Source organism: Leopardus geoffroyi, chromosome A1 (assembly GCF_018350155.1).
Source record: "Leopardus geoffroyi isolate Oge1 chromosome A1, O.geoffroyi_Oge1_pat1.0, whole genome shotgun sequence".
NCBI lineage: Eukaryota > Metazoa > Chordata > Mammalia > Carnivora > Felidae > Leopardus > Leopardus geoffroyi.
In genome coordinates this window covers 198,802,217-198,828,994 of record NC_059326.1, presented here as the reverse complement: position 1 = coordinate 198,828,994, position 26,778 = coordinate 198,802,217, and the positions used below count along the sequence as shown (strand labels likewise).

General features: G+C 44.0%; 1 protein-coding gene across 3 annotated transcripts in view; it reads right to left on the bottom strand.

Moving 5' to 3' along the window:
* Positions 1 to 26,315, bottom strand: part of ARL15 (ADP ribosylation factor like GTPase 15) — a 406,381-nt gene extending 380,066 nt beyond the window's left edge. Inside the window, exons 1-2 of one of the 3 annotated variants that reach the window (XM_045438145.1) lie at positions 26,121 to 26,231; positions 7,462 to 7,539 (exon numbers count right to left, since the gene is read on the bottom strand). In XM_045438145.1, the coding sequence (XP_045294101.1) occupies positions 7,462 to 7,503 (42 nt within the window). In that variant the 5' untranslated portion in view covers positions 7,504 to 7,539; positions 26,121 to 26,231. Of the gene's footprint in view, positions 1 to 7,461; positions 7,540 to 26,120 lie in introns of all 3 variants that reach the window. The other 2 variants (XM_045438124.1, XM_045438138.1) reach the window with 2 other exon arrangements.
* Positions 26,316 to 26,778: the final 463 nt, after the last annotated feature.

The window sequence follows — 26,778 nt, the reverse complement described above, 5'->3', positions numbered from 1 at the left end:
AGGAGACACAGTAGGATCACTGAACCCCTTAAAGACTCTCTAGAGGGGGAAACCTCCTTAACAGAGTTATAAAAGATTCCGAATTAGCTCGGTGAAAGGGAGGCACAGGAGACCATTCCAGATGAAAGTGACATGAGCAAAATCATGAAATATCACAGGATGGGCAATCATTTGAGGTATATGCTTTAAACATCCTATTTCCAAATAATCACTCTCCAATCTGTTATTGATACTTCTTGACGGTCTACATACTACCAAAAATTCATAATATGCAAAAACATCCTCCTTTTAAGATTTATCTCTAACTCCCTGCCAGAAGAAGTTCCATTTGTCAAGGATAAAGCAGTCTGTCGCATTATGAAGCCTGCTCTGCCTCTACACCCCTACAGATGAAAAGGCTCAAAACCAAGGTTACCCCAGCTGATTAAACTAGACAGCTGTCCATCCTTAAGCTGGCCAACCATGGTATGGCCCAGCAGGGAGAACTAGACTAGACCAATCGTTCGTGCTCTCCAAAACCTGAGTGAAAAAATACCAAGATGAAGCAGTTAGCAGAGGGAAGTGAAGCTGAGAGAATCCAAAAAGCAAAGCCACTAAGTAACTTCATGACCATGAAGAACCAGAGAGACCTAAATTTATGAGGAAGCCAAAAGTATGAATACAAAGAAGCTACACAGACAAGAGATATACAAAGCAGAGAACAACCCTGTTAGTAATCTCAAGCAGACCTGGAGAGATACAGGTATGTGAAGAATATTTGAAGATAGCTACAGAGAAGTTGGTTTCGGAGTGAAAAAAAAAAAAATTATATTCTCCAGCTTCTTTTGCGGCTCCGTATGGCAATGTGACCAAGTTGTGGTCAATGAGATACAATCAGAAAGTCTTAAGGCTCCAGAAGGAGGTACACTCTTCCACACTTTCTCCATCCTACAGCCTGGAATGCAGAAGTGATGGCAGGAGCTCTGGCAGCACCATGAACTAGGAACTTGAAGTCCATACACAGTGAGCAGCAGCATCGTAGGGCCCTAATGACTTGCGGACTTGCCTGAGAAAAAAGAAACATCCACCTGTTGAAGCCCCTACTTTTGAAACAACTCCAATCTTAACTGGTAAGTTGTTGAGACTGTATTCGCAACAAGGACGAGTAGCCCCTTATGACAGTTAAATGGAAGTGGGATGCATTCCCCTTTACACTAGTATTTTCCTCAATGTAGACAGGGCAACAGCAGTTCATAGGTGACAGAAGTAGGATTTGAACCCAAATCTTTTGGACTTGAGAGCCCACACTCTTAATCGTTAAGAACAAATGAATGCAGGGGCGCCTAGGTGGCTCAATCAGTTAAGCGTCCGACTTCAGCTCAGGTCATGATCTCACGGTTCGTGAGCTCCAGCCCCGTATCAGGCTCTGTGCTGACAGCTCAGAGCCTGGAGCCTGTTTTGGATTCTGTGTCTCCCTCTCTCTCTGCCCCTCCCCCACTCGAGCTCTGTCTCCATCTCTCAAAAATAAACATTAAAAAAAAAAGATTAAAAAAAGAAAGAACATATGAATGCAAATGAAGTCAAACTGAGAAAAGCAGGTTCACAAGTATTTTATGGTTTAAGTATTCTATCAGAGCCAATTCTAAAAAGCTGAATGCAGTACCACTTACCGACCACAGATAACACTTGTGACAGATCTCCATGACCCTCTAGCCTACCTAGACATAAAGGCTTTTCCCAGCACAAGATCTCTACTCTCAATACCCAGGGAAAAGGTCCATGGCCACTGGAAACCCAACATGGGCACCAGTCCCTTGTCCACGGCAGAAACCTGCCAAATTCTGATTTGTAAGGAGTGGGAATAGATTTCTAAGAACATACAGGATTCTGGGGAGAACTGCAGCGTATTTTTTTAAGGTGGTAAGAAGTCCTTCTTATCAATTTTATTCAAAGGTATTGTCCGTATACAATGGCAACTGGAAGGGCTGAGCCTTAATATTTCAACTCCCCAGGCTACTGATCCCCCCGGGATGTTTCACTGCTACAGCACAGTAATAATGATCCTTTAGAAAAGCTCAGGTTTTTAGAAGACCAAGTTGAAGGCAGTGTATGTGGCATTAATACTCATTGCATAAATACATATTTGTACAGAGCACCAACTCTGTGCTCAGCAGTGTCCTCTGTGCTGGAGGCTAAAGCAGTCCACAGAACACGCGCTCTCGTGGGATCTACACTCCAGTGGCCGTGCCTCCAAAAGCAAATATATCAAGCTAGAGGGGAAGTGCTATGAAGGGAAGAGTAGAATGTGCAAGGGAGAGTGGACTTCAAGGCATCACTATTTTTGAGAGCAGATGTGGTAGTTCTAACAATATTCTGGGCGAAATAAGGGATGACAAAAGCTTTCAACAACTTTGCTTTGAAAATCCCTGGTGTAGACAGACAATACCCTACCATGAAAAGTCACAGCATCAGACACTCAATAGTCCCCAGAGGCTTATTAAGCAGCAGTTCAGGGAGCCATTAGGAGTACAGATTTGGGGATAGGCTTCTTGCAATCAAATCCCAGCCATACAGCTTACTGTTTGTGGGACCCTGGACAAGTTACTTAACTGCTCTTACTTCAGAGGATACCAGGAGGATAAAAGGAGTTATAAAAGGAAACTTTGTAAGCCCCAAATCTGTGTTTGCTTAATTTTTTAATGTTTATTTTTGAGAGAGAGAGAGAGAGAGAGAGAGAGAGAGACAGACAGACAGTGTGAGCAAGGGAGGGGCAGAGAGAGAGAGAGGGAGACAGAGAATCCGAAGCAGGCTCCAGGCTCTGAGCTGTCAGCACAGAGCCCGATGCAGGGTTCGAACTCACAAACCGTGAGATCATGACCCGAGCCAAACCCAGACACTCAACCGACTGAGCCACCCAGGCGCCCCTGTGTTTGATTTTTAAATGGAGGGTCTACTGGGCTCCAGACACACAAGTTCCTCTATGCATCTGCACTATGGGGCCCCAGACATGGAAGCCCCAGGAGATGCACTTGGCCATCAGCTTCTAAGGACACCCTGGATCCAGGCCTGGTTTCAGTCTCCTGGTGTCTCTTCCTGCTTGTCTTCACATTCCAGGACTCGGAATTCTTATTGCCAACGTGGTCACCCAGGACGCCAACTCAAGATTTTCCAAAGGAAGAAAGGTTCCAAGGCCAGAGGGCTTAGCTCCCAGCACGGCCCCCACAGACCCGGCACCAGAGGCAAAAAACAAAAACAAAAACACCATTCATTTCGGCCAGCCCCCATACTGTTGTTCCACCAGGCAATTTCCATCTATGCGAAAACAGAAGACGTTTTGGTGTACGTTAGGTTAAATTTTAGTCGTCGATTATCGCATTTTGGTATTCAGTATTAACATGTTATGGTATTTTGTAATGACAGGTGACAATGCATTGCACAACTAGACACTTGGGAATGTTAAAGTCATAAGGAAAAATACATCTCAAATACGTGGATTTATCCTCCATTCCTACTTTCCCCTTCTTTTTTGGACATAACCGAGTATCATCTTTCAGCACTGTCCTGCTGCTGCCAGAGATTCGGTCTTTGAACTTATTTTAAGCCTCTACCTTGAACATGATGCTTATCTTGTCAAATGTATATGTCAAGCTGTCAAAATACGCAAGTGGTCAAGCCCTTTTACCCAGTCAATACCTCATAGTAACTTATAAACATGACTGTACTCCCCAGAAACAGGAGAATGTGGTCCAACCACTCAAGGAGTCAAAATGCTTACTAGTTTATGAATTAGACCACCTAGACTTTGTTTTTCTGATTGTGGAAAGGGAAGAAAGTGAGCTGTGAGCTTTGAGTTTAGACAGACCTGTGTTTAAATAATTCAGGGCATGACCTTAGAAAACTCGCATGCTCTCAACTTTAATAACTGGCCCTCAGACATGAGAAAGGAATACTAATACTACCAACCTTATTGGATCAAGTTAACAAGCATCAGGTGCTTGGCAAAGACAAGACATATCCTCAAACTCACCAAAGCCCAGGCCAAGTGGTCCACATCTGCAGCTGGACAGTGTCCCTAACAGGTCCCCCAGACCCCTCTTGCCTCTATAATCCAGTCCCCATGCTGCAGCCAACACAACATGCAAATCAGGTTCTATGCTTCTGGCTTAAAACCACTTATTAGTTTTAAGAGTAATCTTAAATGAAACTCAACTCCCTAGTATAACCTCCTGGCCCCACAGGATCCTGTCCCAGCTTCCCTCTGGGATCTGGCTTCAAGACCAGTTTCTTTGGGCCACTCTCCAGCATCGGATACCCCCAAATTCATGACTTCTATGGACATACCACTTTCTTACATTTGCTGAAAAACAATGATCCCAATTAAGGTGCTTGGGGAATCACCTGGGATTTTCTGTGAAGTCTCAGGGCTACTTCCTGTGCCCAGCTCAGGTGGCCAGAAGCTACCTACTTTTGGTCCCCAGGCACTCAACCTATTGGCCGCCCCCCCCCACCCCACCAAGGACACTAACTTTTTTCTGTCTTGTAGGTTTTAACCCTGCTCCAGCTTCATTGTCCCCTAAAGTCTGGCTGCTGGTGGCACAAGCCCTCTCTCCTTACTGTTCACATCCTTACACATCCTTACAGGGCAACTGACGTGTTAAAAACAAAAACAAAAATCTCATAAGACAAGTTTGCCTACTCCCTCCCCTGGTTTCTGAGTGTGTGGATAAGCAAGCCTCTTAGGCCTCTATCTTCTGCCCCTGGGAGGGCTGATCTCCCTCTAACTCCACTGTTTGCTCTTAGGCCAGAAGACAGAATTACCACCACAAATAGGGTGGGCTACAGACCCCTGCAAGCTACTCCTTTCAGGGCAGTAACTGTCATTTCTGAGGGCAGAGTTCCTAGGCAAGGGTTCCTTTAAGACGGTTAATAATTTCTAGTAAAGGCAAATGAAAACCTACTACTGAAATCATATGGAGCCACACAATTTAAAACCATGACTGCAAAGGATATTAAGACACTACTATGTTCTGGGTGTTTTGCACCGTCATCTCGGTCTTCACAACTAGAGCAACGGGAATATTTCTAGGCCCATCAGATAAACACAGAATTAGTTACAAGCTCATGGCTGCTAAGGGACGGAACTTAGATTTCCACCTCGGTCTGATTGTAAACCAGTGGTTTTCAAACTATACCCCCAACAAGGTTCCAAAGAGGCAGCTGGATATTTAAGAAGTATTTTGTGAAGAGAACTGAATTTTTATTAGAGACTGAAATGAAGAAAAACCTCCTCAAATGTACTGTACATGAACTTTTACAGTTCACACCCCATCACCCACCCCCGTGCTGCCAGAGTAATGGGGTTTTGGAGGGGTGGGTCAAGTCTCAGAACAAAACCTATATTCTTCCTTCTCGCTGAAGATTTAAGGTGAAATTACTTTAATATCTATAAAGAGGACTCCATTAAAATCCTATTTTCCCTTAATACCACAAAAAATAAATGCAATACCAAATGAACTTGGAAGATGATCCTTCAGTTCTCATCCATCTAAATGGATCTAAGTTAAAATCATCTAAATCTAAATTCAGTTTTGTGTTTATCAAAAACAGCTTCATTGTCCTCACTAATCTACTCTAAGTAAATATAAACAAGGATGTTTACAAAAATCACGTATAATGAAACATTTCTTTTATATATCTGCGTTCTGCATAAAACTGGAAAGAAAGAATCCCATCGTTTAAGTGAAAAGAAACCTCTGAAATCCTCCCCAACACCACAATGAGTTTTAAATAATTCATGGTAAAGCAGAGAGATGGTCTCACATTAGGACCAACCGGTAAGTAGGGGAAAAGGTGAAAGAAATCTTGAGTGTACTTTCTCACTCAATGCAAGAACCTCTTCTATAATGTCCTGAACAGGTAGGAAGCAGCTTCTGCTTTGGCTTTTCCTATTCATGGCAAGAGTAAACCTTTCAAGAAAGTTCCTCACCCTGAACCAATACCGGACTTCCTATAAACTCTGACCCTATTATAGTCTGCCTCTGAAGATGCGCAGGAAACAGTTTACATCCTTCAAGTAAAGGAAGCCACTGATCATATGGTCTCCATCCAAAGGTATCCCGCAAGTACAAAAACCAAAACTCTGATGCCAATGAAAAACTATCATGAAATACTACCTCTCTTCAAGGAGGTAAATAAACCTTACTCTACCAGCCCAGACACAGGCAAACTATTATCTATGGGCTGAATCTGGCCCACTGCCTGTTTTTAAAAATAAAAGTTTAGTGGGTGATGGGCACTGAGAAGGGCACCTGCTGGGATGAGCACTGGGTGTTGTATGGAAACCAATTTGACAATAAATTTCATATTAAAAATAAGTAAGTAGATAAATAAATAAAACTTTATTGGATCACAGCCACATCCAACTATTTATGTGTTATCTCTGGCTGTTTTAGTGCTACCACAGCAGAGTTGAATAGTGAAGACACAGACTGTATAGCCTGCAAAGCCTAAAATATTTACTAGCTGGCCCTTACCAGAGAAAGGTTGTCCACGCTGTTCTACCCCACCAACCAGAGCTTTCCCCACAAGCGAAGAACTGTAGTATAGCTGATGTTATAGGCTATAGATAGTTCAATAGATACAGTTATCCCTGTGGTACCTATGATGCCCAAGTACCTACCAAACATTAAGTCTCAATAAGCCTTTGAGTGAGGAATGTTAGATAGGAGGGGAGAGGTTGGTAGCAAAGAAGCATAGGGTTTTTCTTCTCCCAAAACTAATGTGACATGTATCCTTGAAGGAATCTTTTTTAAATGTTCATTTTTGAGGCCCGGCAGGGAGCCGGGGGGGGGGGGGGGCGGGGGAGGTGTGGGTGGGCAGAGGATCTAAAGCAGTCTCCTGACAGAGGCAAGCAAGCCGGATGCGGGGCTCAAACTCACTAACCACAGGATCATGACCCAAGCCAAAGTGGGACATTCAACTGACTGAGCCCCCCAGGTGTTCCCTTCATGGAATATTTTAAAACATAACAGAACCTTTTCTTATTGTAGCTCAGTATCTGAATACAGGGCTGTGCACCTGCATTCAAAACCAGGATGTGAAGTCACTGCTCCATTTCAAGCAAATGGACACTGAATAAAATGTTGTTTGTAAAAGACCATGTTAATTTTGAATACCTAGGAAAAAGCTACCCACACCCACCCTTAGAATATTCATTTGTTGCTGCTGTTTTAATATCACTCACTGCAATATAAAATGCAATTGGGATAAATAACCTTTATTAAGCATTTGAGAAAAACTCAGCACTCTGGATTCAGGAAATGGAAGAGAATTGCTTTAAAACAGACGAGATGAGCACAGTGTTACATGTAAGTGATGCATCACTAAATTCTACTCCTGAAACCACTATTATACTGTCTGTTAACTAACTAGAAGTAAAAATTTGAAACCGAGAAAAGTAGCATAAAACAGAGAGAATCAAACCATCAATGAGCCTGTGAGATCTTGATGCTTCATCTCCATCATTTCTTCCTAATCATCCATTTTTGTTGTTTTCAAGATCTTTGAATAAAGAATTAAAATATGCATCACTTCCTACACAACTCTAATTTTGACTTTTTTAGCAACTTGTTTCATTACACTTGTGTCCTCCTATGGAACAAAGAATCTGATTTGAAGAGTTTTAAAATTAGCAACTGAAGATCTATTCTTGACATAGTAAAATTTTTCTTTTGATTCCAAGTCAGGTTTTTTTTTTTTTGCAACAATTTAAGAAGAATATTAACCTTACATAATTATGATAAAACTATAAGCACTAAGGAATGGAAAATATTCACCCGAGTGCTTCCAAAGATAACCAAAAGAGTTAGGCGTTCTCCCCAAATCAAGACGTATTTGGGGAAAACTAAAATATCACTAGCACAAGAATCTATTGGCTACACATTGAGGCTACAGAAAAATGTCAGCCTGAGTCCACAGAAATAGAGAAAAGTTCCACCTCAGGCTCAAGAAGTGATCCTGCCCACAGGCCATGGTCAGGTCAGGAGGAGCCCTGAAAAACTCAGGAAATGCAAAGGAAATCCAGGAATGATTAAACAATCCAATCTAAATGACCCAGTCTTTAAAGCACACATCTTGAAAACCCAACAAATCACAGGGAAATTTGTTACACTAAGAAATTCATTCTATTGATGAACTATGTAGATGTACAATGTTTTTATACAAAACAGAACAGAAATTCAACAATCCTAAGAGGTTTTCTACACTCAGCACAGGGACTTGAAAAAAGAACCAGCAGCAAAAGAAAAGGGAGGAGAAGGAAAGGAGGAGAAGAAAGGGAGGAGAAGAAAGGGAGGAGAAGAAAGGGAGGAGAAGAAAGGGAGGAGAAGAAAGGGAGGAGAAGGAAAGGAGGAGAAGGAAAGGAGGAGAAGGAAAGGAGGAGAAGGAAAGGAGGAGAAGGAAAGGAGGAGAAGGAAAGGAGGAGAAGGAAAGGAGGAGAAGGAAAGGAGGAGAAGGAAAGGAGGAGAAGGAAAGGAGGAGAAGGAAAGGAGGAGAAGGAAAGGAGGAGAAGGAAAGGAGGAGAAGGAAAGGAGGAGAAGGAAAGGAGGAGAAGGAAAGGAGGAGAAGGAAAGGAGGAGAAGGAAAGGAGGAGAAGGAAAGGAGGAGAAGGAAAGGAGGAGAAGGAAAGGAGGAGAAGGAAAGGAGGAGAAGGAAAGGAGGAGAAGGAAAGGAGGAGAAGGAAAGGAGGAGAAGGAAAGGAGGAGAAGGAAAGGAGGAGAAGGAAAGGAGGAGAAGGAAAGGAGGAGAAGGAAAGGAGGAGAAGGAAAGGAGGAGAAGGAAAGGAGGAGAAGGAAAGGAGGAGAAGGAAAGGAGGAGAAGGAAAGGAAAAGGAAGAAAAAATTCAAGATGAAACAAAACAGCAACAGCATCCAAAAAATCAACCCAGTCCTCTGTCCTCTACGACACACTGCCTCTCTGGAAACATTTCTAAGCGAGGGAGGGACAGAAGAGATGGCCAAGCAAGCACAAGCTAGGGGGAACAGTGTCGCCAAGCAGAAAGTCAAACTGTTTGGAATTCTCCCCTTTTGTTGGAATCAAACCAGAATTGTAGAGAAGGACCTCAGAAAATATGCCTGCTAAGTTGAAAGGGAGTGGTCTCCTTTAGACAAGCTCCGGTAGCAGCTCGGAGCAGAGCTGCAGAGAGGTGCGGGCCACCCTGGGTCACGCCAGGACCTTTCACCTCTGCAAATCAGAAATAGCTGCCACTTACAGAAGTACCAAGTGGTTGCAATCTCTTTAACCCAGTTACTCTGTACTACGTTCATTCGACGGAGGCAAGAAGAGTTTTGAAAAGCTGGCATTGGAGAAAAACGAACGGAACCAGACTAGAAGTTTCTCAGCGGTGGACCACGCAAAGTCCTTGCTTTGTATACAAAGTCCCAGCCCAATAACAGCAGAGCAGTTCTTTGACAGCATTTTAACAGTGCTAGAGAGACTAGGCCCTCTTTTCAGTGCTTCCTATATTCTAACTCAACTCTGATGTAGGTACTGCGATTGTGCCCATTCTGTAGATGAAGAACCTGAGGCACAGAGACTGCACAGCAGGTAAGTGGCAACCATAACGTGAATGCAGGCAGTGTGGCTCCAAGGTCCGTGCCCTTAAGCATCCTCCGCGCAGCCTCTCGGCCCAACCACCGACTTCGCAGCTGTCTGGTGTACCTATGCCAGGCTCTGGAAATACAAGCAGGCCCACAACCCGGCCCTGCACCGTGCCACACCATGCTTTGCCCTGTGACACATACGGGAACGGAGGCCTGAGGCGGGGCCACGGCCAGCCCACTAGCACCTCTGTGCCAGTGCACAATGGGTACCTCAGCCGGCTGAGCAGGAGCCGGATCCTAGCCACGCCTGCTCCCTTGGCCAGGCACTTCTGCAGTGCCCACTATGTGGAACTGTCTAAGGCGGTGCCAAGAGCAGCCCTGGAAGGAGACTCAGTTCAGTTTTCATAGTGAAGGGCTGGAAGAAGGAAAGACTGAAAGGAGACAGGAGAGAAAAGGGCCATTCTCCAACCAAAAACTATTTCTGCAAATAGTTCTGACCGTTTTAAACAGGTACAAGTCAGGATCACACAGGCCATATCAGCTTTATCAACAAAACATCCAGATTACTAAGCAGCAGTCCCAGACACAGCACATGCACACTAACCTCTCGGGCTGCCTTAAGAAAAACTCCCGGCCCCGCAAGCCGCCTGAGACTAGCTTTCAGTCCAGTTCAAAGGCCCCAGCCTGGGCCATCTTCAACAACTTCTGAACTCCATGCTCAAACCACCAGTTCTCCGCCCTGGGAGTCTGGTGCCGGCAGGGACCCCAACCCTGGGAGTCCTCCAAGGAGATGTGGCTTGTGTGACAGATACAACAACCGAGTCTCTCAAGAGTCCAGTCTCCTCCCTTGGAAGCTCAACACCTCTTAGAGAAGAGCAGGCAGAGAGTCTTAAGAATCAAGTAATTGAGCTATGGGTTTCTTCATCTAAACTAGGAGCCCCTCCATAGCACAACTAGCTTGGATTTCACCTTCCCTGAACTCCCTAACCAGAGAACTGCCAGAGCTAGTTTCGGGGAGGAAAGCGCCTATCTGATTCCATCATCTTTCACACTACAGTTACCCTCACCCCACACTGCTCCGTGCCTTCTCTCCAACAAGCCAGGCTCACGCCAGTCCCTCCTCCCCAGTCTTTCCAGAGAGCCTTCTCCCGTGGTACATTTCCTTAAGTTGATTAACCTTTCCAGGTCTCAGTTTTAACATCTGAAAAACAAAGCTGATGTAAGTACCTACCTCACAGGGCCCTTAGAAAGCATCACCTTCACGGTTGGCAGGCACTTAGTGAAATAAGTCAGAGAAAGGTAACTATGGCATGAGTTCACTTATGCGGATGCAAAAAAGGCAAAAACAAGCTCATGGATACATAGAAGAGAATGGTGGTTGCCAGAGGCAGGGTTTGGAAGGTGGCAAAATGGGTCAAAGGAGTCAAAAGATAAAAACTTTGTTATAAAAAGTCCTAGAGTGCCTGGGTGGCTCAGTCGGTTAAGTGTCCGACTTTGGCTCAGGTCATGATCTCACGGTTTGCGAGTTTGAGCCCCGCATCGTACTCTGTGCTGACAGCTCAGAGCCTGGAGCCTGTTTCAGATTCTGTGTATCTGTATCTCTCTCATTCTCTCTGAACAATAAACATTAAAAAAAAAAAAATCCTAGGGATGAATATACAGCATGGTGACTTTAGTTGAGGACACTGTATTGTATATTTGAAAGACTGTAGATCTAAGATGTTATCACAAGAAAAAAATGTAACTATATGGTGAAGAATATTAACTAGACTTATCGTGGTTTCATTTTGCAGTTTATACGAATATCATTGTGCTGTACACCTGTTACAAACATAAGGTTATATGCCAATTATACTTCAATTAAAAAAAACACCTGTTGATATTGGCAGGTATTTTCTGCTAGGACGGGGAGTAAGAGGAAGCCACGGAGGAGGGGTGTCTGGCACTGTTCTAGAGTACATTATTTCGGTTGATCCTCACCAAACCCAAGGAGTTATTCTTACTATCCTCCACTTTGCAAATGGAATAAAGCGAAGCACTGAGAAGGAACTTGCCAAAGATCCAGTGAAGGTGGAGTCAGGCAGCTTACCCGGCAGTTAAAATGGTAGAACCAACAGCACTAAACCATGAAAACTCCCCTCCACCTGCAAGAGCTTTGTGAAATGTCCCGTCCACTGTGCGGCCCAACTCGATTCCTGGGAGATCCTCGAGGATCTCCAGACCAGTCCTACTCCTCAAGACTCAGGGTGAGGAGTTCTAGCATCTAGCTCTACTACTCCTTGTCAAGGACATTGAGGGACCTTCACCTCATTCACTGAGCATTTCGGAATCTTGATCGGCCTCTCACTCGGAGCCCCGCCACGTTCCTGATGACCTGGCCATCCGTGAGCATGCTCCATCCGACACCACGGCTGTCTTTCTTCTTCCCCAACCCTTCCATCTTTTCTGCTGCTGACCAACCACAGCCACACGAGAGCTTCCCCTCCGGGAACAGCTCTACCTCTGTGATCTTAAGTTCATAGGCCCTTTTGTCAGACCACATTGAACTCCCAATGACACACATTATTCAGCCTCAAGATACCAGTTCCTTGCACATCCTTTACTTCCTGTTTGCCCTCCTTTCAGTAACTCAGCTCACGGTCTATGGCGTCAACCATTGTCTTGCCATGGTCCTAAATTCCTCTATCCCGTTATCCACCCATTGACTCACGCTGGAAAAATCCTAAACCTTAATCTAAGTGCCTACCTCTTGAAACCTACACCCAAACAGCTATAGAGAATGGAAGAAAAAAAATTCCACCACCCTACATATTTGGGTCATTCAGTCATGGCTTTCGACGTCAACAGTCTGCAGCAACCAACACTTTGGGATCCCTGGTCATCACTCCGCCTCATACTTCACTGAAGTTTCAACCCCACTCAGCTCAAACCCCTACCCCACCATATTTCAGTCACCATCAGCCAAGTGACCTTCTCTTTTACTTCACCAGCATTTAGCCATCTCAAGTTGGGTCCCATGTAAAGAGGAAAGCCACTCCTCCAGTTCCGGCTCTGGTGTCTGCCCTTTCACGGTACCATTCCTTGACAGACTTAACTGCAGCAGTGTCCCCTTCTGACCTTCCGCTAGGCCCGAGTGCCCTGGCCCAGGTCAACCCTGATGCAAATCCAGCAGCCACTCTTTAGTCCTTATTTCCATGATCTCTGGGCAATACTGAACACCACTGGCCACTTCTTCCTTCTGGAAAGTCTCCCTTCTCAGCCTGACTCCACTCCCCAGGCTTCCTTTCAATCTTCCAGTCCTCTCTCAGCCTCTTTTTCTGGCTCCTTTCCTTTTTTCTGATCCCACACAAAAAAGGGAATGCCCGCTATGTGCCAGCATTAACTGAGGCACTGGGTTTCCTCGGGATTCTTCTCTTCATACTCTACACAATCCTCCCTGGGCGAGCTTGTTCATGGCTGTGGCTTCAGGTTATCACCTAAGTAGTGAAGACTGGGAGGTCAGATGTTAGCCAGACCAGAGTTCAAGTTCTGCCAGTTTCTCTTGGTACATGCTCTGTGAGTCTTTAGCCTGGATGGGAGAAGTCCAGTAGCCCCGATGCAGCCTATAGGAAGACCACGTGAAGAGAGATGCCCCAGGAGTCCACAGTCTCCCAGCACCCAGCTATTTGGGGGTTCCCAAGCACAAATGCCAGACAAGTATATGAAGACTTGAGGTGACCCCAGCCACCATGTGACTGTGACTTCATAAGGGCTCCTTAGCAACAACAGCCTAGCTGAACCCAAGTTACCTCCCGATTCAGGAGTAAAATAAGTTGTTACTGTCCGAAGGCACTCTTAAGATGGTTCGTTAGCTCACTAACGGATAACCAGAACAGTGCTCAAACCAAAAGCGCTAAAATCTTTGCTCTCATCTTCTACATCCAATTATGAAATTCCAACAATCCTTAGAAGCATCTACTTTTGGGCATCCCTCCTGCTCCTACCTGGTTGTGAATACCATCATTTCATTCCAGGATCAGGATGGCATCTTCCTAACTGGCCTTCTTGCTCCGGTCTGGCCTCCCTTTCTGATCCTTCACAGTGCAGGAAGATCTGACCAGGTCACTCCAGGCAAACTTTGAAGGTTCCCCTGAGGTGACCCCAGCTGGGCTTTGCAACTTCATGTGGAGCCACTGCTCTCACCTCTGCCCTAGTCACACTGAGCCCTGGGAGCTCCCTGAAGTGATGGGGTTACTTACCCCCGAGTCAGTGCACAGGCTGTTCCTTCTGCCCAGCCCTGCCTGTCACTGGGCCAACTTGCCTTCAACACTGCAGATTAAGAATGACTCCTTTGGGAAGCGCTTTTGGGCCCTCAAGTTTCCTTTCATAGGCTCCCTCAGTTACCTTTGTTTTCTTCTAAGTGGAGTAGGCCACTCCAAGATGTAATTGCTTATTTTTCACCTCCAAGAGTGGAAGTTCCCTGACAACAGGCCAATGTCTCACTCACATGTATATCCCTAGTGCCAGGGCCACATCGGAACATCAAAGGCTCATGAAAATTGGAGTTGTTTGAGTGAATGACTGACAGAGTTGCCCTGATGCAATTTATCCCTTAAGTAAAATTAGAAGAATGGGAGAGATCACTATTCCAGGAAGGATATCGAAGGACTAAAAACTTTTGAAATGAAATAAACATTTGAGGTCACCTAATTAATCCCATCTTTTTATAGATGAAGAAACAAGTTAATGAGACTGACTGGTTTGCCCAAACCTCCACATCTGGTTGGTGGCAAAGCCAGGAACAAAATCAGGTCAATTAACTCCCATGGTACCACTTCAGCATGTCAGAATTTAAGTGAACCACACAGCTGAATAGTGCAGGAATTTCAGAATACGGCCAGGAACTTCTTCAAGTTAAAAAAAAAAAAAAAAAAAAACAGCTTTGGACAACTTTAAATTTCTCTGGAGTACATAGCCGTCGGAACAGGTAGACAGAAGGACGGACAACACAAGAAGTATAGGTGAAGACATAAAAATAACTGGAACTCTTATACTGGTAGAAATCTAATTGGTACAACCACTTTGGAAAAGTGTTTTGCAGTTTTTAGTAAACCTGAACATAGATATACCCAACGAACCTGAAATTCCACCGTACCCAAAAGAAATTAATATTGCCACCAAAAGTATGTGCTAGAATGTTTGGACCAGATTCCAATAGCAACTGAGAAGGGTCTAAATGCCCAACAATACAACAGATAGACTCATAATTACATTGCAATGAAAAATAAATTGCTGATTAATGCAAGAAGGATGAATTGTAGGCATGCTGAAAGAAGTCGTAAGTATATTTTGACTCCATTTATGTCAAGTTCAAAATCAGGCAAAACTAACGTATGTCAGTGCTGCCTGGCAAGGGACACGAGAGCTTTCTGGAGTACTGGAAATGTTTTACATCTCTATTTGGGGGTGATACCAAGATTCAGGTACATATACATTTATCTAGACTTGAGGCATCACTTACAGTAAAGTGCACAATTAAACTGAGTGAATGATGGGGCGCCTGGGTGGCGCAGTCGGTTAAGCGTCCGACTTCAGCCAGGTCACGATCTCGCGGTCCGTGAGTTCGAGCCCCGCGTCAGGCTCTGGGCTGATGGCTCAGAGCCTGGAGCCTGTTTCCGATTCTGTGTCTCCCTCTCTCTCTGCCCCTCCCCCGTTCATGCTCTGTCTCTCTCTGTCCCAAAAATAAATAAACGTTGAAAAAAAAAATTAAAAAAAAAAAAAAAACTGAGTGAATGAAAATTAGAAATAAGGTATTCTATAAAGCTAGCATGCACCTGTGTTCAAGTAGTACAATGTATTCATTATCTCATTCAACCCTCAAAAAAGCCCTAAGTTTTGTAAATAAGATTGTTTACTAGTCACAAATGCGGTCTTAAAAACTCTGAATCAGGGGCGCCTGGGTGGCGCAGTCGGTTAAGCGTCCGACTTCAGCCAGGTCACGATCTCGCGGTCCGTGAGTTCGAGCCCCGCGTCGGGCTCTGGGCTGATGGCTCGGAGCCTGGAGCCTGTTTCCGATTCTGTGTCTCCCTCTCTCTCTGCCCCTCCCCCGTTCATGCTCTGTCTCTCTCTGTCCCAAAAATAAATAAACGTTGGAAAAAAAAAAAAAAAAAAAAAAAAAAAAAAAACTCTGAATCAGAATAGGAGGGAAGGAGGGAGTAAAAAAAAAAAAAAAAAAAAAAAAAAATGATAGTTTAAAAAAAAAAAAAAATCAACACTCTTTTTGGGATTTTTCTTTTTGCGAAAGAAACCAAAAACAAAAAAAAAGTTTTATCCAAGGTCAAGGACAACTTTTTGATGTCTAGCTCTTAAAGAGTACACAACGTGTTCCTACACAATGTTTAGTTAACGCCACAAAAATTGTACACTGCCAGTTTTGAAGAAAACTCTCCAAGGTGTCACTGATGAGGGGCAGGAGGTGGGAGAAATCAAGGACGTACATAGAGGCTCACTTTATCTACACTTGCCTACTCCTCCTTCTATCGATGCCATTACATTGAGTCCCATGGACTCATACCAATCAGTTCAAAAAAATCTAAGGTGATTTTTTTTTTTAAAAGAACTTTACAGTTTCATTATGTTGTTATCACAGAGGCAAGCTCTCATGCTGTCTGAATCTTGCAAAGGAGAAAATTGTAGTTTGGAGTGATTTGTCTTAGATTAGGTTCCCAGTATTTGGGGTTTTAGAAATAAGTACATTCTAAATATATACTTCTATCCATACCAAAAAAAAAAAAAAAAAAAAGAAAACCTGGAGAATGTAGGAAAATCATCTTTTTATTCTGCTAGGTAATGACATTGAGAGAGACACTATCATTCACTATCATTTCAGAATAGACAGTAGATTCTAATACCTACAAAAAGTTGGAACAATATTGCAAATTTAAGTCTGTAAATTTGTAATTATTTTGCAACACTTTCCTGATTTTTCTATTTTGCTATGGACTGAGATTTGGAAAACACCTTAGATCACACATGTAATAGGAGGAATACCTAGGAATCAAATACACAACTTCAAGGTTCTTTTCTTCTCTGCTGCAAGGATAGGTACAGTTTAAGATCACGGACATGTCACCAACCCTTATAACAACCGAGGCAACTGTGATTACTCCACTCCTCCTGACCCTCGGTTTCCCCAACCACAAGACAGGAACAAACACTCCTATACCTCTCAGGGTTGGAGAAAAGTCTAAAGGAACAGTAGAATCCCATAGTAAGCACTTCCTGCAGAATCTGAGAGTAAATTATCAATAATCATCATCATTATCACTAACTTTATTACACAGCTTTGACTTAAACACTGGCTGATTATAACCAGGCGCTGTTCTAAGTACATTACAAATATTAACTTATTTAATCAGTGTCAAGAGCTTTAAAACACAGGTATCTTTTGACCCTAGAAATCTACTTCTAGAACTTGATCATAAAACAAAAATACCCCAGAACAGAAACACTGGATGTAGCAATCCCTTTTAGAGATTCGCCATGTACATCCACATATTAAAGGCTGTGCAATAAAGAAACTTGTTTAACTTTGTCTGACCCAGTTTTTAAACTTCCTTGGCACTGGAACCCCTTTTCATACTAAGATGTATTTAAATACCACAGAACAATATACTGGCATAGAATATACTGACAATATACTGACATAGAATATCCAGGAATTTATGCAGAATATTCAATTCAGTGTTATTTATAACAGCCCAAATCGGAATATAAAATATTCAATGGAAACGTGATTAGTTAAGAAAATTATGGTCAGTATTATAATGCAGAAGATCAATGAGGAGAAACTTAAATTTTAAATATTCATAGATGTAAAAAGCAGGTTATAAAACTCCCTTCATTATACGATGCAGGGTTGAAAATGTTAACTGGCTCTTTGTGGGTTACTGGATTACAACTTTGTCCCCATCGTGCTTTCCGAATTTCCATTTACTTTAATAATAAATATGTTACCAAAATAATCCACATCCTTACATAGGCAAGAATATGTGTATGTAGGTATACATATATTAGTAGGAATACAAAATGATTATCAACTCTAAGATAGGAACCCCAATACTGGAGTGCAAGCTTTATAGGATTTATTGTGTAATACTAACAAGTAAACATATACAAACCACACCTCCAAACCAACACCTATTCTCCTCTGAGCTTCTCACAAAATCCAAATAAGATCTCTACATATAGAAGCATGAAGGTCATATCCAAACCAGAAATATGAAAAACCAAGTATCTACTGATACATACAAGCAACATTTATTGATCTCGAAAACAGAAAACACGTTTCAAAAAGGGTGGTATGTTACCATTGCTGTAAAATTACATTCACCACATCGTTAGTATATTCGTTATACGTACATGCAAGTATAGAAAAGGAAAAAACCAAGGGCGCCTGGGTGACGCAGTCGGTTAAGCGTCCGACTTCAGCCAGGTCACGATCTCGCGGTCCGTGAGTTCGAGCCCCGCGTCGGGCTCTGGGCTGATGGCTCAGAGCCTGGAGCCTGTTTCCGATTCTGTGTCTCCCTCTCTCTCTGCCCCTCCCCCATTCATGCTCTGTCTCTCTCTGTCCCAAAAATAAATAAACGTTGAAAAAAAAAAAAAAAAGAAAAGGAAAAAACCAGAATGCTTGAGAATGAAACCCACTAACCGGCACAGGGAAATGGGAGCAGCAAGCTTTAGCTCTAGCCTTAGAGTTTTTTTTGTTTTTTAAAGCAGAGTTTTGAAGTCAAAAATCACAAGATGGTAACAACTGTTAATCAGAGAGGTAGGTACACAGAAGTAGGTTGTGTTGCTTTCTGTATTTTCCTGAATACTTGTACTCAGAATATTTGTATTAAAAATAAAACTCTGAAAGGGTTGTATTTTGTTTTAGTTCCTGACTCCATGATCAGGGGACTGATTAGGAACAGGTATAGTCCTTCTGTGCCTCCATCGATGGTCCCGGGAAGACTCTGGACGGTCATCCACTTTCCCCAAGAGTGAGGCTAGAGAGGCAGCTAACGCTGTTGAAAAACCCCCAGGAATCCCTCTTGGGGAGACATGGACACAACTACTAGGAGATTAAGTCCTCAACCCTGAGAGGAACAGGCCAGAGGTCAGAGCAGTGCTCAGCAAATCTAGGTACAAAGGAACCTGATAAATAGACCATTCTGCAAATCCAAGTTTTCAAATAGTTCCTCTCAAAACCATGTAGTTGTAAGGCGGCTGTGAGCCAAAAAGCAGAACGCCAACCTTTATGCAAAGAGTAGAGGAAAATGGATAAACAAATGAAGGCCTTGTCACCCCAAGGCACAAACTCAGGCAGTTGCCCCAGCAGCAACTGGGCTATCCCTGAACTCCTGGGAGGGCTTCTCCCGAGAAACCAAGTGACCACAATCAAGTGAGCCCTCAATCGCCAGCACTGTGTCTATGATTCATGCCGCCCCTCTCATCCTCTCAACAACTATTATTAGGTGGGCGGTCCTAAGGGCTTCTAAGCATGGGCTTGGAATCCGCCAAGCCAGACTCACTGGCTAACTAACACTCCACTGGCCAATATGCCACCGTCCTGAACTCCAAGTTCTCTCTTTCCTAAAGCAGTGTTTTTGTAAGATGGTAGCATCTGATCAACAGGACTGATGGGGAGATTAAGTCAGGTGACAAGAGTGAAACACTCCACACCACACTTGGTACACAGTCCCCTCTTTGATTCTGGTGGTGGGCAAGAGGGTCAGGGACCCTGCCCTGATGCAGGTGACAGAATAGCCATCACCCTGGGCCACTCAAGGGAGAGTCACACATCGTTAGCACTAGAGGTCAGAAGTGGCTACCTCATGTGTGAGGCCCAGTGCAAAATGAAAATGTTTGCAAAGCGTCAAAAATTAAGAAGATGGTAACCCCAGAGCATTAAAGGAAGCGTGGGGCCCTTCTAAATGGAGCCCCCATGGCCACACGCCCTTGAAGACAGCCCCGCTAGAAGTCCACGTGCTCAAACACTTCACAGACACTTGAAAATGAAGGTCGACAAGCACGGAGCTTCCTAAACTCATCCAAACGCTTGAAGCATTTGGGGAGATGCCAGGGGGAGAGCCACAGCATAACGAAAGGGGGCTGAGGCTTGAAAATAGAAGCCCATCGTTAATTCAATTTGCGAGAAGTTATCAGAAAAAATACTGTTTGTTCTCTGTGACAGTTAGCAGACCTCGCTAAAAGTCTTTCCAGTCTACAAATTCTTAAAAACAAAGCCAAACAAAACAAATACATTCTTTATACTTAATATCAGGGGGCTGTGCCCAACTGAAATCTGTAAGCAAGAGGCTACGTGGGGCCTAGGGTCTGCTGGGGACAGCCTCCCTCCCCAGGCAGCACTTGGTAAAGGAGCATAGAGGACCTCAGATAAACTGGCAAATACCTCCTCCATCTCAGTGACCTCTTCAGAAAAGAACTGGGGCTTGTGACAGGGAAGAAGGTGCTCCTGAAGTGACAGTAGGGGGCTAACAGGGTTGCCCAGAAATCCATTTGTGGTCACTTGATGAAACATTAGATGCTGAAGGTCACCTCAGTGACCAGAGTCAGGACACTATGGGGCAGGAAGCTGTGGACACATTTTTAATATTTATTTTGAGAAACAGAACACGCATGCAAACAGGGGAGGGGCAGAGAGAGAGAGAGAGAGAGAGAGAGAGAGAATATGAATATCTGAAACAGGCTCCAAGCTGTCAGCATGGAACGGGATGCTGCAGGGGCTCGATCCCACAAACTGTGAGATCATGACCTGAGCTGAAATCAAGAGCCAGATGCTCGACTGAGCCCCCCAGGCTCCCCCCACATCACAGTGCTTTCTATCCAGCCTTCTCCTTAACACTCCATTTAGCAGGGCCAAGTCCTTGAGAACAAGAGAATGTCGATCAGTCTCTTCAAGTCTCCTGGTGTTTTACCCTTTACTTAAGCAGCAGCACAGTATTTACGTGAAAAACATTGTGAGAATCTCAACCATCTCCCGATAGCTTTAACACCAAGCTGGGAGGAAGTCCGCAAGCCCAGCTCTATTACTTGCTAGCTGTGTCAACCTGGGGAAACCACCTCTCTACTGAGACTCATTTTAATACCATTTCTCAGGAAAGTGCTTACAACGCTGTCTGGCTCATAGTAAGTGCTCAGTAAATGTTAACTGATTTATCCTCGTAACTCATACTTAACTCCCCACACACACCTCCACCATGCCAACAAGCATATGGCTTAGGCTTCCAGAGGGCATCAATCATCTCTCCTGTGGGTCTTTTCCTAGGAGTCCTGTTTCAAGACTTAACACCACAGCAATGGGGGTGCTTGGGTGGCTCAGACTATTAAAGCATCTGTCTCCTGGTTTTGGCTCAGGTCATGATCTCTTGTCTTTGTGGGTTCGAGCCCTGCATCAGGCTCTGTGATGTCAGGGCAGAGCCTGCTTGGGATTCATAGTCTCCTACTGGCGCTCTCTCCTCTTTCTCTGCCCCTCCCCCCCACTCACAAGGTCTTTCTCAAAATAAACCTTAAAAACAAAAAAACAAACAAACAAACAAACAAAAAAAACAAAGGACTGCAGCAACAGAATCTCCAGAACCAGAGCTAATGCCTCTACATCAGAGTTACTGCTTAATGGTACAGATGTTCAACCATTTTTGCAATGACAACTCCAGATGGTTAATCTGCATTTGCATTATTTTAATCTTATGATTAATAAAAGAATATTTACATGACTAATCCAATTACAGTTAGGACTCAACAACGTTTGGCCTGTGTGTTACAGTCAATTTGACCACAGTCCGAACACATAGCTTATGTTCAGAGTCCTTCAGAGTTAAAAAGCAGCACACTTTAAACATAATGAAACACCAGATAAAATCCTAATGTGCCTTCACACCTTTTTTTCAAATGGGCACATTTACAACTTACTAGAACCTATAGGCTCCATTCTTTGAAGTACATCAGGAGTTCCTGTTCTTGGTTGGCTAGTCAGCCCAAGTTCCATCACCATTTACAGAATAAAAACCAATCTACCTTCTCAATCTTCCCCACTGACACATAAGTCTTTCTAACGGCAGGTACAGCCTAGGACCAAAAAACTAGGCTGGGTTCACCAATCTCTACAAGAAATCTAGAACCCTGGCCTTAAATTCCAAACACAATATATAAATGCAGTGATCACTGGTTGACCACTAAAAATGCTTGATTAGTCATTGCTGCTAATTGTCACATTTTCAAGTCTAACTCTGCATTTTAGTTCACAAGAAAACAAAGACACGTCAGATGAGAAACCTAGGAGAAAGCCAAGGAGTACATTAGAAGCTGTCTCCTCTCCTATGCACCTTATGCAACCTGTCCTGCCACAGACTCCCCTAGAGCCACGTGCCTGGCAGTCCCACAGCCAAGGGGATCTCAGCAGGGAGCTCGTCCCCCATGACTTTCAGGGCCATGCACAAAGCAGGGGTTCCATAAATATTTGTTGAATGGATTAATGAAAATATCTAAAGGTGGTTTATTTTCGTAAGTATTAAACAAGCAACGGTCTTGTGACATCCTACTTGCTGATTACTGCTCCAAACCTTTCCACATCCTGGCACTAGTTTAAAAGTTAGCCCGATATTTACCAGTGAGAGGTCGTTAAGGTCTTAAGGTTTAAGAATAAGTAATGTAATCACGATACATTAACATTTCATATCTGAAAAACAATGTGCTGTTTATATAAAGCCCTTTCCCTCCTTGATCTCATTTAATCATCACGGGCAGGATACAAAGCAGAAAGTTTTATGGTTTTGATGCCAGGACGAGGAAAAAGGTAAAATCCTCACCAATCAATGGGAGTGAAGACAAAGAAAATTTGAAACTGAAAGGAATCTAGAAGTTGATCTTGGGCAACCTCCCAGGAAAACCTGGTAGATGTGTCTCTCTTTCACTACAACTTGATTTTCTCCTGCCTTATTCAAAAACCTCTGCACATGGTCTTGCTAGGTCTACCTGTCAAAAGAGAGTAAGATTTGCATTTCTCTGATGATGAGTGCTGTTGAGCATCTTTTCACATGCCGGCTGGCCATCCGGAGTTCTTCTTTGGAAACGTGTCCATCCATGTCTTCTGCCCATTTCTTCAATGAATTATTTGGTTTGGGGGTGAAATAAGTCAGGCAGAGAAAGACAAACATCCTGGGATTTCATTCATATGTGGAATTTAAGAAACACAGTAGAACTGAGGGTTGCTGGAGGGGAGGTGGGTAAGGGGGATGGACTAAATGGGTGATGGGCATTAAGGAGGATACTTGTTGGGATAAGCCTGGGTGTGGTACGTAAGTGAAGAATTACTGGGTTCTACTCCTGAAACCAACACTACACTAGAGTTTAAATAAGTTAACAACAACAGAAAAAGGGCAAGATGCTGGTCCTGCCTATTGGAACAGGAACAAAATCTTTACCCACAGACCTGACACATGTGAACATGGCCTTTAAGGTCCATCATGAAAATGGAGAAAAGGTATGTGGCTTCCTACAACAATTTTCTTAACTGGAAAACATGAGATTTTTATATTTAAATTGCCACCAGGCTACACAAATAATCTTGATAATCTTGAAGTGTAAAGGATACATTCTGCATTCCCTAGAACAAAACACCTAATCCAAACAGATTTTATCTGGTCTCAGCTTAGAAGCCGGTGAGAAAAGTAGAATTGTCCCTCTGTCTCATTCATTTCAAATACTGAACACTGGCTGCTATTTAATTATTTAGAATTAGCAAGTTAGCTACTATATCTCTGAACTGAATTTAAAAACCCTATCTTAAATATTAAGGCATCATCCCTGTTCCTCGCCCTATTGGTCACCTCTGAGAATATTTAAGACAATCAAAAGCAACCTCAAAGAGCAGAGAGCTTCATTTGTTTTAATATCCACAGTCCTATTAAAAGCTGTTAAAAATAGCACCTGTACCTTTCTCTGTTCTACTCTCCTCCAAATCTAAAAGGTTAAGTGATGACATGCCATCCAAAGAATAATGGACAATACATACAGCTCCCTCTTCCAGTTTCCAACAGCAGCAAGAAAAGTCAAGTACCTGATTAAAAAAGAAAAGACAGCACACACCAGTATTCCTGTCAAGTGCACGGACAGGGAGCTCGCTCTAGCCCACAAGCTCAGCAAAATCCGAAGAGCCAAACTCTTAATGAAAGGAGCATTTTTTTTTTTTCCTGGAAGTCAAAGAACTTGGGAGTTGGTTTTAAAAATGAGATCCCAAATGCAGTCAACAGAATTGGTTTTTTTCCCCCTAGAAACTGGTTTTTAATACACACCACATAAAGATTATATACAGGCAAATAAGTCCATTTGAAAGGCAAGAAGAAAAGAATGATGTGTGGCACCTCATTTCTTCAGAGTTGATAAGAAGTAAACACAAAAGACCACCTCAGGAGAGGTGCGTCTTTTTAACTGAAAAATTAGATGGGAAAATTGGACTTCATCCTTAAGGCTTTTCTTAAGTGTTTTCACAGGGGATACTTGGCACACTCATAAAAACTGACTTACTTCCTTTAAGACTTTTCTCATCTCCAATGAGTAGCCAATTATTTTTATGTAACAGTTTCACTACAGCTGTGATTTTTTTTTTTTTTAAAGCTTAAAGGGACAAAATGATATTTTTAGTACCAATGCAATAGGACGTGTGGGGGTGTGGCAGGTAAAAATCAAAAAGCTGTATCAAATTTGGGGCCCAGTGATTGTACAACAAACCTGTTAAATTGACAAAGAAATGAATCTACTTTTAAGGTACCCTAAAGCCCCACAAACATTCATTCACCAACTTCAGACAATCCACCTAAGTAATAAACCAATTTTCAACCCCCAACCCCCAAGTGGTTAGGTGGTTTTGGCACCTCAGCTTTGTGATGCTATTTGAAATTTAAAATTCACCCAGTAAAAGAAATAAATACAATGGTCAGAACCACCTGACTTCCTTTTTAGCACTACTTAAGTATCCAATATTAGCTTTCAGTACTACAGGTAATTACCTTTCCTATTTGATAATTATCCCAACAAACTCTGGCTTTGAGAACTACAAAACAAAACCATAGCATTGTATTTTACAAGACAGGCTACAAAATAATCGGTTATTTAATTCAGAAAACCTAAGGAACACTTGGCAACTCTTAACCTACATGACACTTCGAATTTTAAAGAACACTCGCAATCAGATAACCTCCTTAAACTGGCTCCAGTTGTGGGTGGATAATGTCCCTTTATCACAAAGATAACTGACATCAACGAATGATCAGAATTCCAACTCAGAATTTTTTGTCTCTGCTCCACACACAAGGTCACGCATAAACTTCAATCAGCATCCTCCCCCACAAAAAAACACAAAAACAAACAAACAACATCAAACCACTAAGCTTTAGGGGAAACCTCTCTTTCACATAAACTAGAATGAGTCCAAATACGGGAAAACATTACAAAACCAGCCCGTATCCAGCGTTTCTTGATCATGAAAGCATTCACAGTCTTTCTTAGAACAGCATTAAGTTTAATTCCTAGAAGGCACTAGCAAATCTCTGCCAGGCCAATCTACAATCAACCGTCTGCATGTGTCCAACAAGATCACAGAAGGGTCAATGTTTTTAGCCAGCTACTTCAACTCTGCGTAACAGCGGTAACAAGGTAAACCTGGTAATTGTATAGGACTGAACACAGCCAATGTCAGTGAGGATCCCCCAACACAAACATGCCGCTCTAGGGAAATAGAATTTCTGGAACAATACATGATGCTTGCATAATTCCACAAAAACTCGAGTTCATTATCAAAATAATGTCCAGCCCCAGCATTGTGCTGACACTTCCCACCTAAACTTCTCAGCACAAGCCTGGCCTAAAAAGCACAGCTGGGATCCAGGGCATAAGCCACATGCACCCACCACAACAACGGTGGGACAATGCCTGCCCTTACCCAGTCCCGACAGGACTGCGATGTAGTTTAGTCCCGTCTACTTTACGGTAATGTGCTTTTAAAACCTCACCGCGACCGAGGTCATAGCTTTAGATAGAGATCTAATAACAACCAAATGACTGGGGCTGCGGGGCACTTAGTAAGCCATTCTGGTTATGGCTCTTTAATAGTACCTCGAGTTCTGCTAAAAGAGAGAGCAGAAAACTCCTACCTCCGGAGAAAGAAAGTCCTCTGCAGGGAGCGCAGAGGGAAGCAAAGAACCCGATTTCGGGCAGGGGACGCCCCCACCTCCGCGGCCCCATCTCCCTGGCAGTCCCAGCACGCCCCTCTCCCCGCAGCGCGGTGGCCGGGGCCGCACCTTTACCTGTCAGCTCCGCCACCCATCTCTGCCCCGCCAGCCGACCCTCCGAGTCCCAGCAAAGCTCTAGAGCAGGCTGCAGGAGAAAGAACCCCAAAGGCATCCCATCCCAAAGAAAGAAAGCAAAAAGGCTGTCCCTCCAGGCGGAGGGACATCGGGCACGTCGGACCCAAGAGGCGACACGCCACCCCTGCCCCGCACCTACCAGATAATCCATGTACAGAAACGCCTCAGTTATTCGGAGATCAGACATCCGGCAGCCTAAAGCATCCGGAACGGCTCCGAACCCGGAAAAAAAAGCAGCTTCTCTGGCTGCGAGCGAGCAGCCCCTGAAAAAGCCAGCAACAACGAAAATAGCCGAGAGCGGCCGAGCAGCCGAAGATTACACAAGGGGCGCGGCGATTGGCCGGGCGGGCGGGCAGAAGGAAAGGAGAGCGCTCATTGGCTGCGGTGCCTATAAAAAGCGGGCCACTGCGGGTGGCAGGAGAGAAGCGCGGGAGCGGCCAGGGCTCTGGTTCCTGTGAGCCGGGTGGAGGAGGGCGGGGGCTAGGGCTGCGCAGGCGGAAGAGCGAGCCGGGAAGAGCGGAAAATCTGCCGGTGCTGCAACTGCCCGAGTTCTGCGTGCTTCCGTAGCCGCCTATTCGGGGTAGAGCGGAGCCGAACTGCGCTCCAGTGCACAAGAACCGTGGTGTCCCCTCCCACCCCCGGTAGGAAGCCAGTCCTGAATCGGGAGGCGTGGTAGCCACCGACACCTAACGCCACTCTCCGGAGTGATTTCCTGCGGCCTCTGCGGCCTCAAGAGAGCACCGAAGGGGAGCTTAAGGAATGTACTCGGCACAAGCAGGCCTGTCACAGGGGCAGCC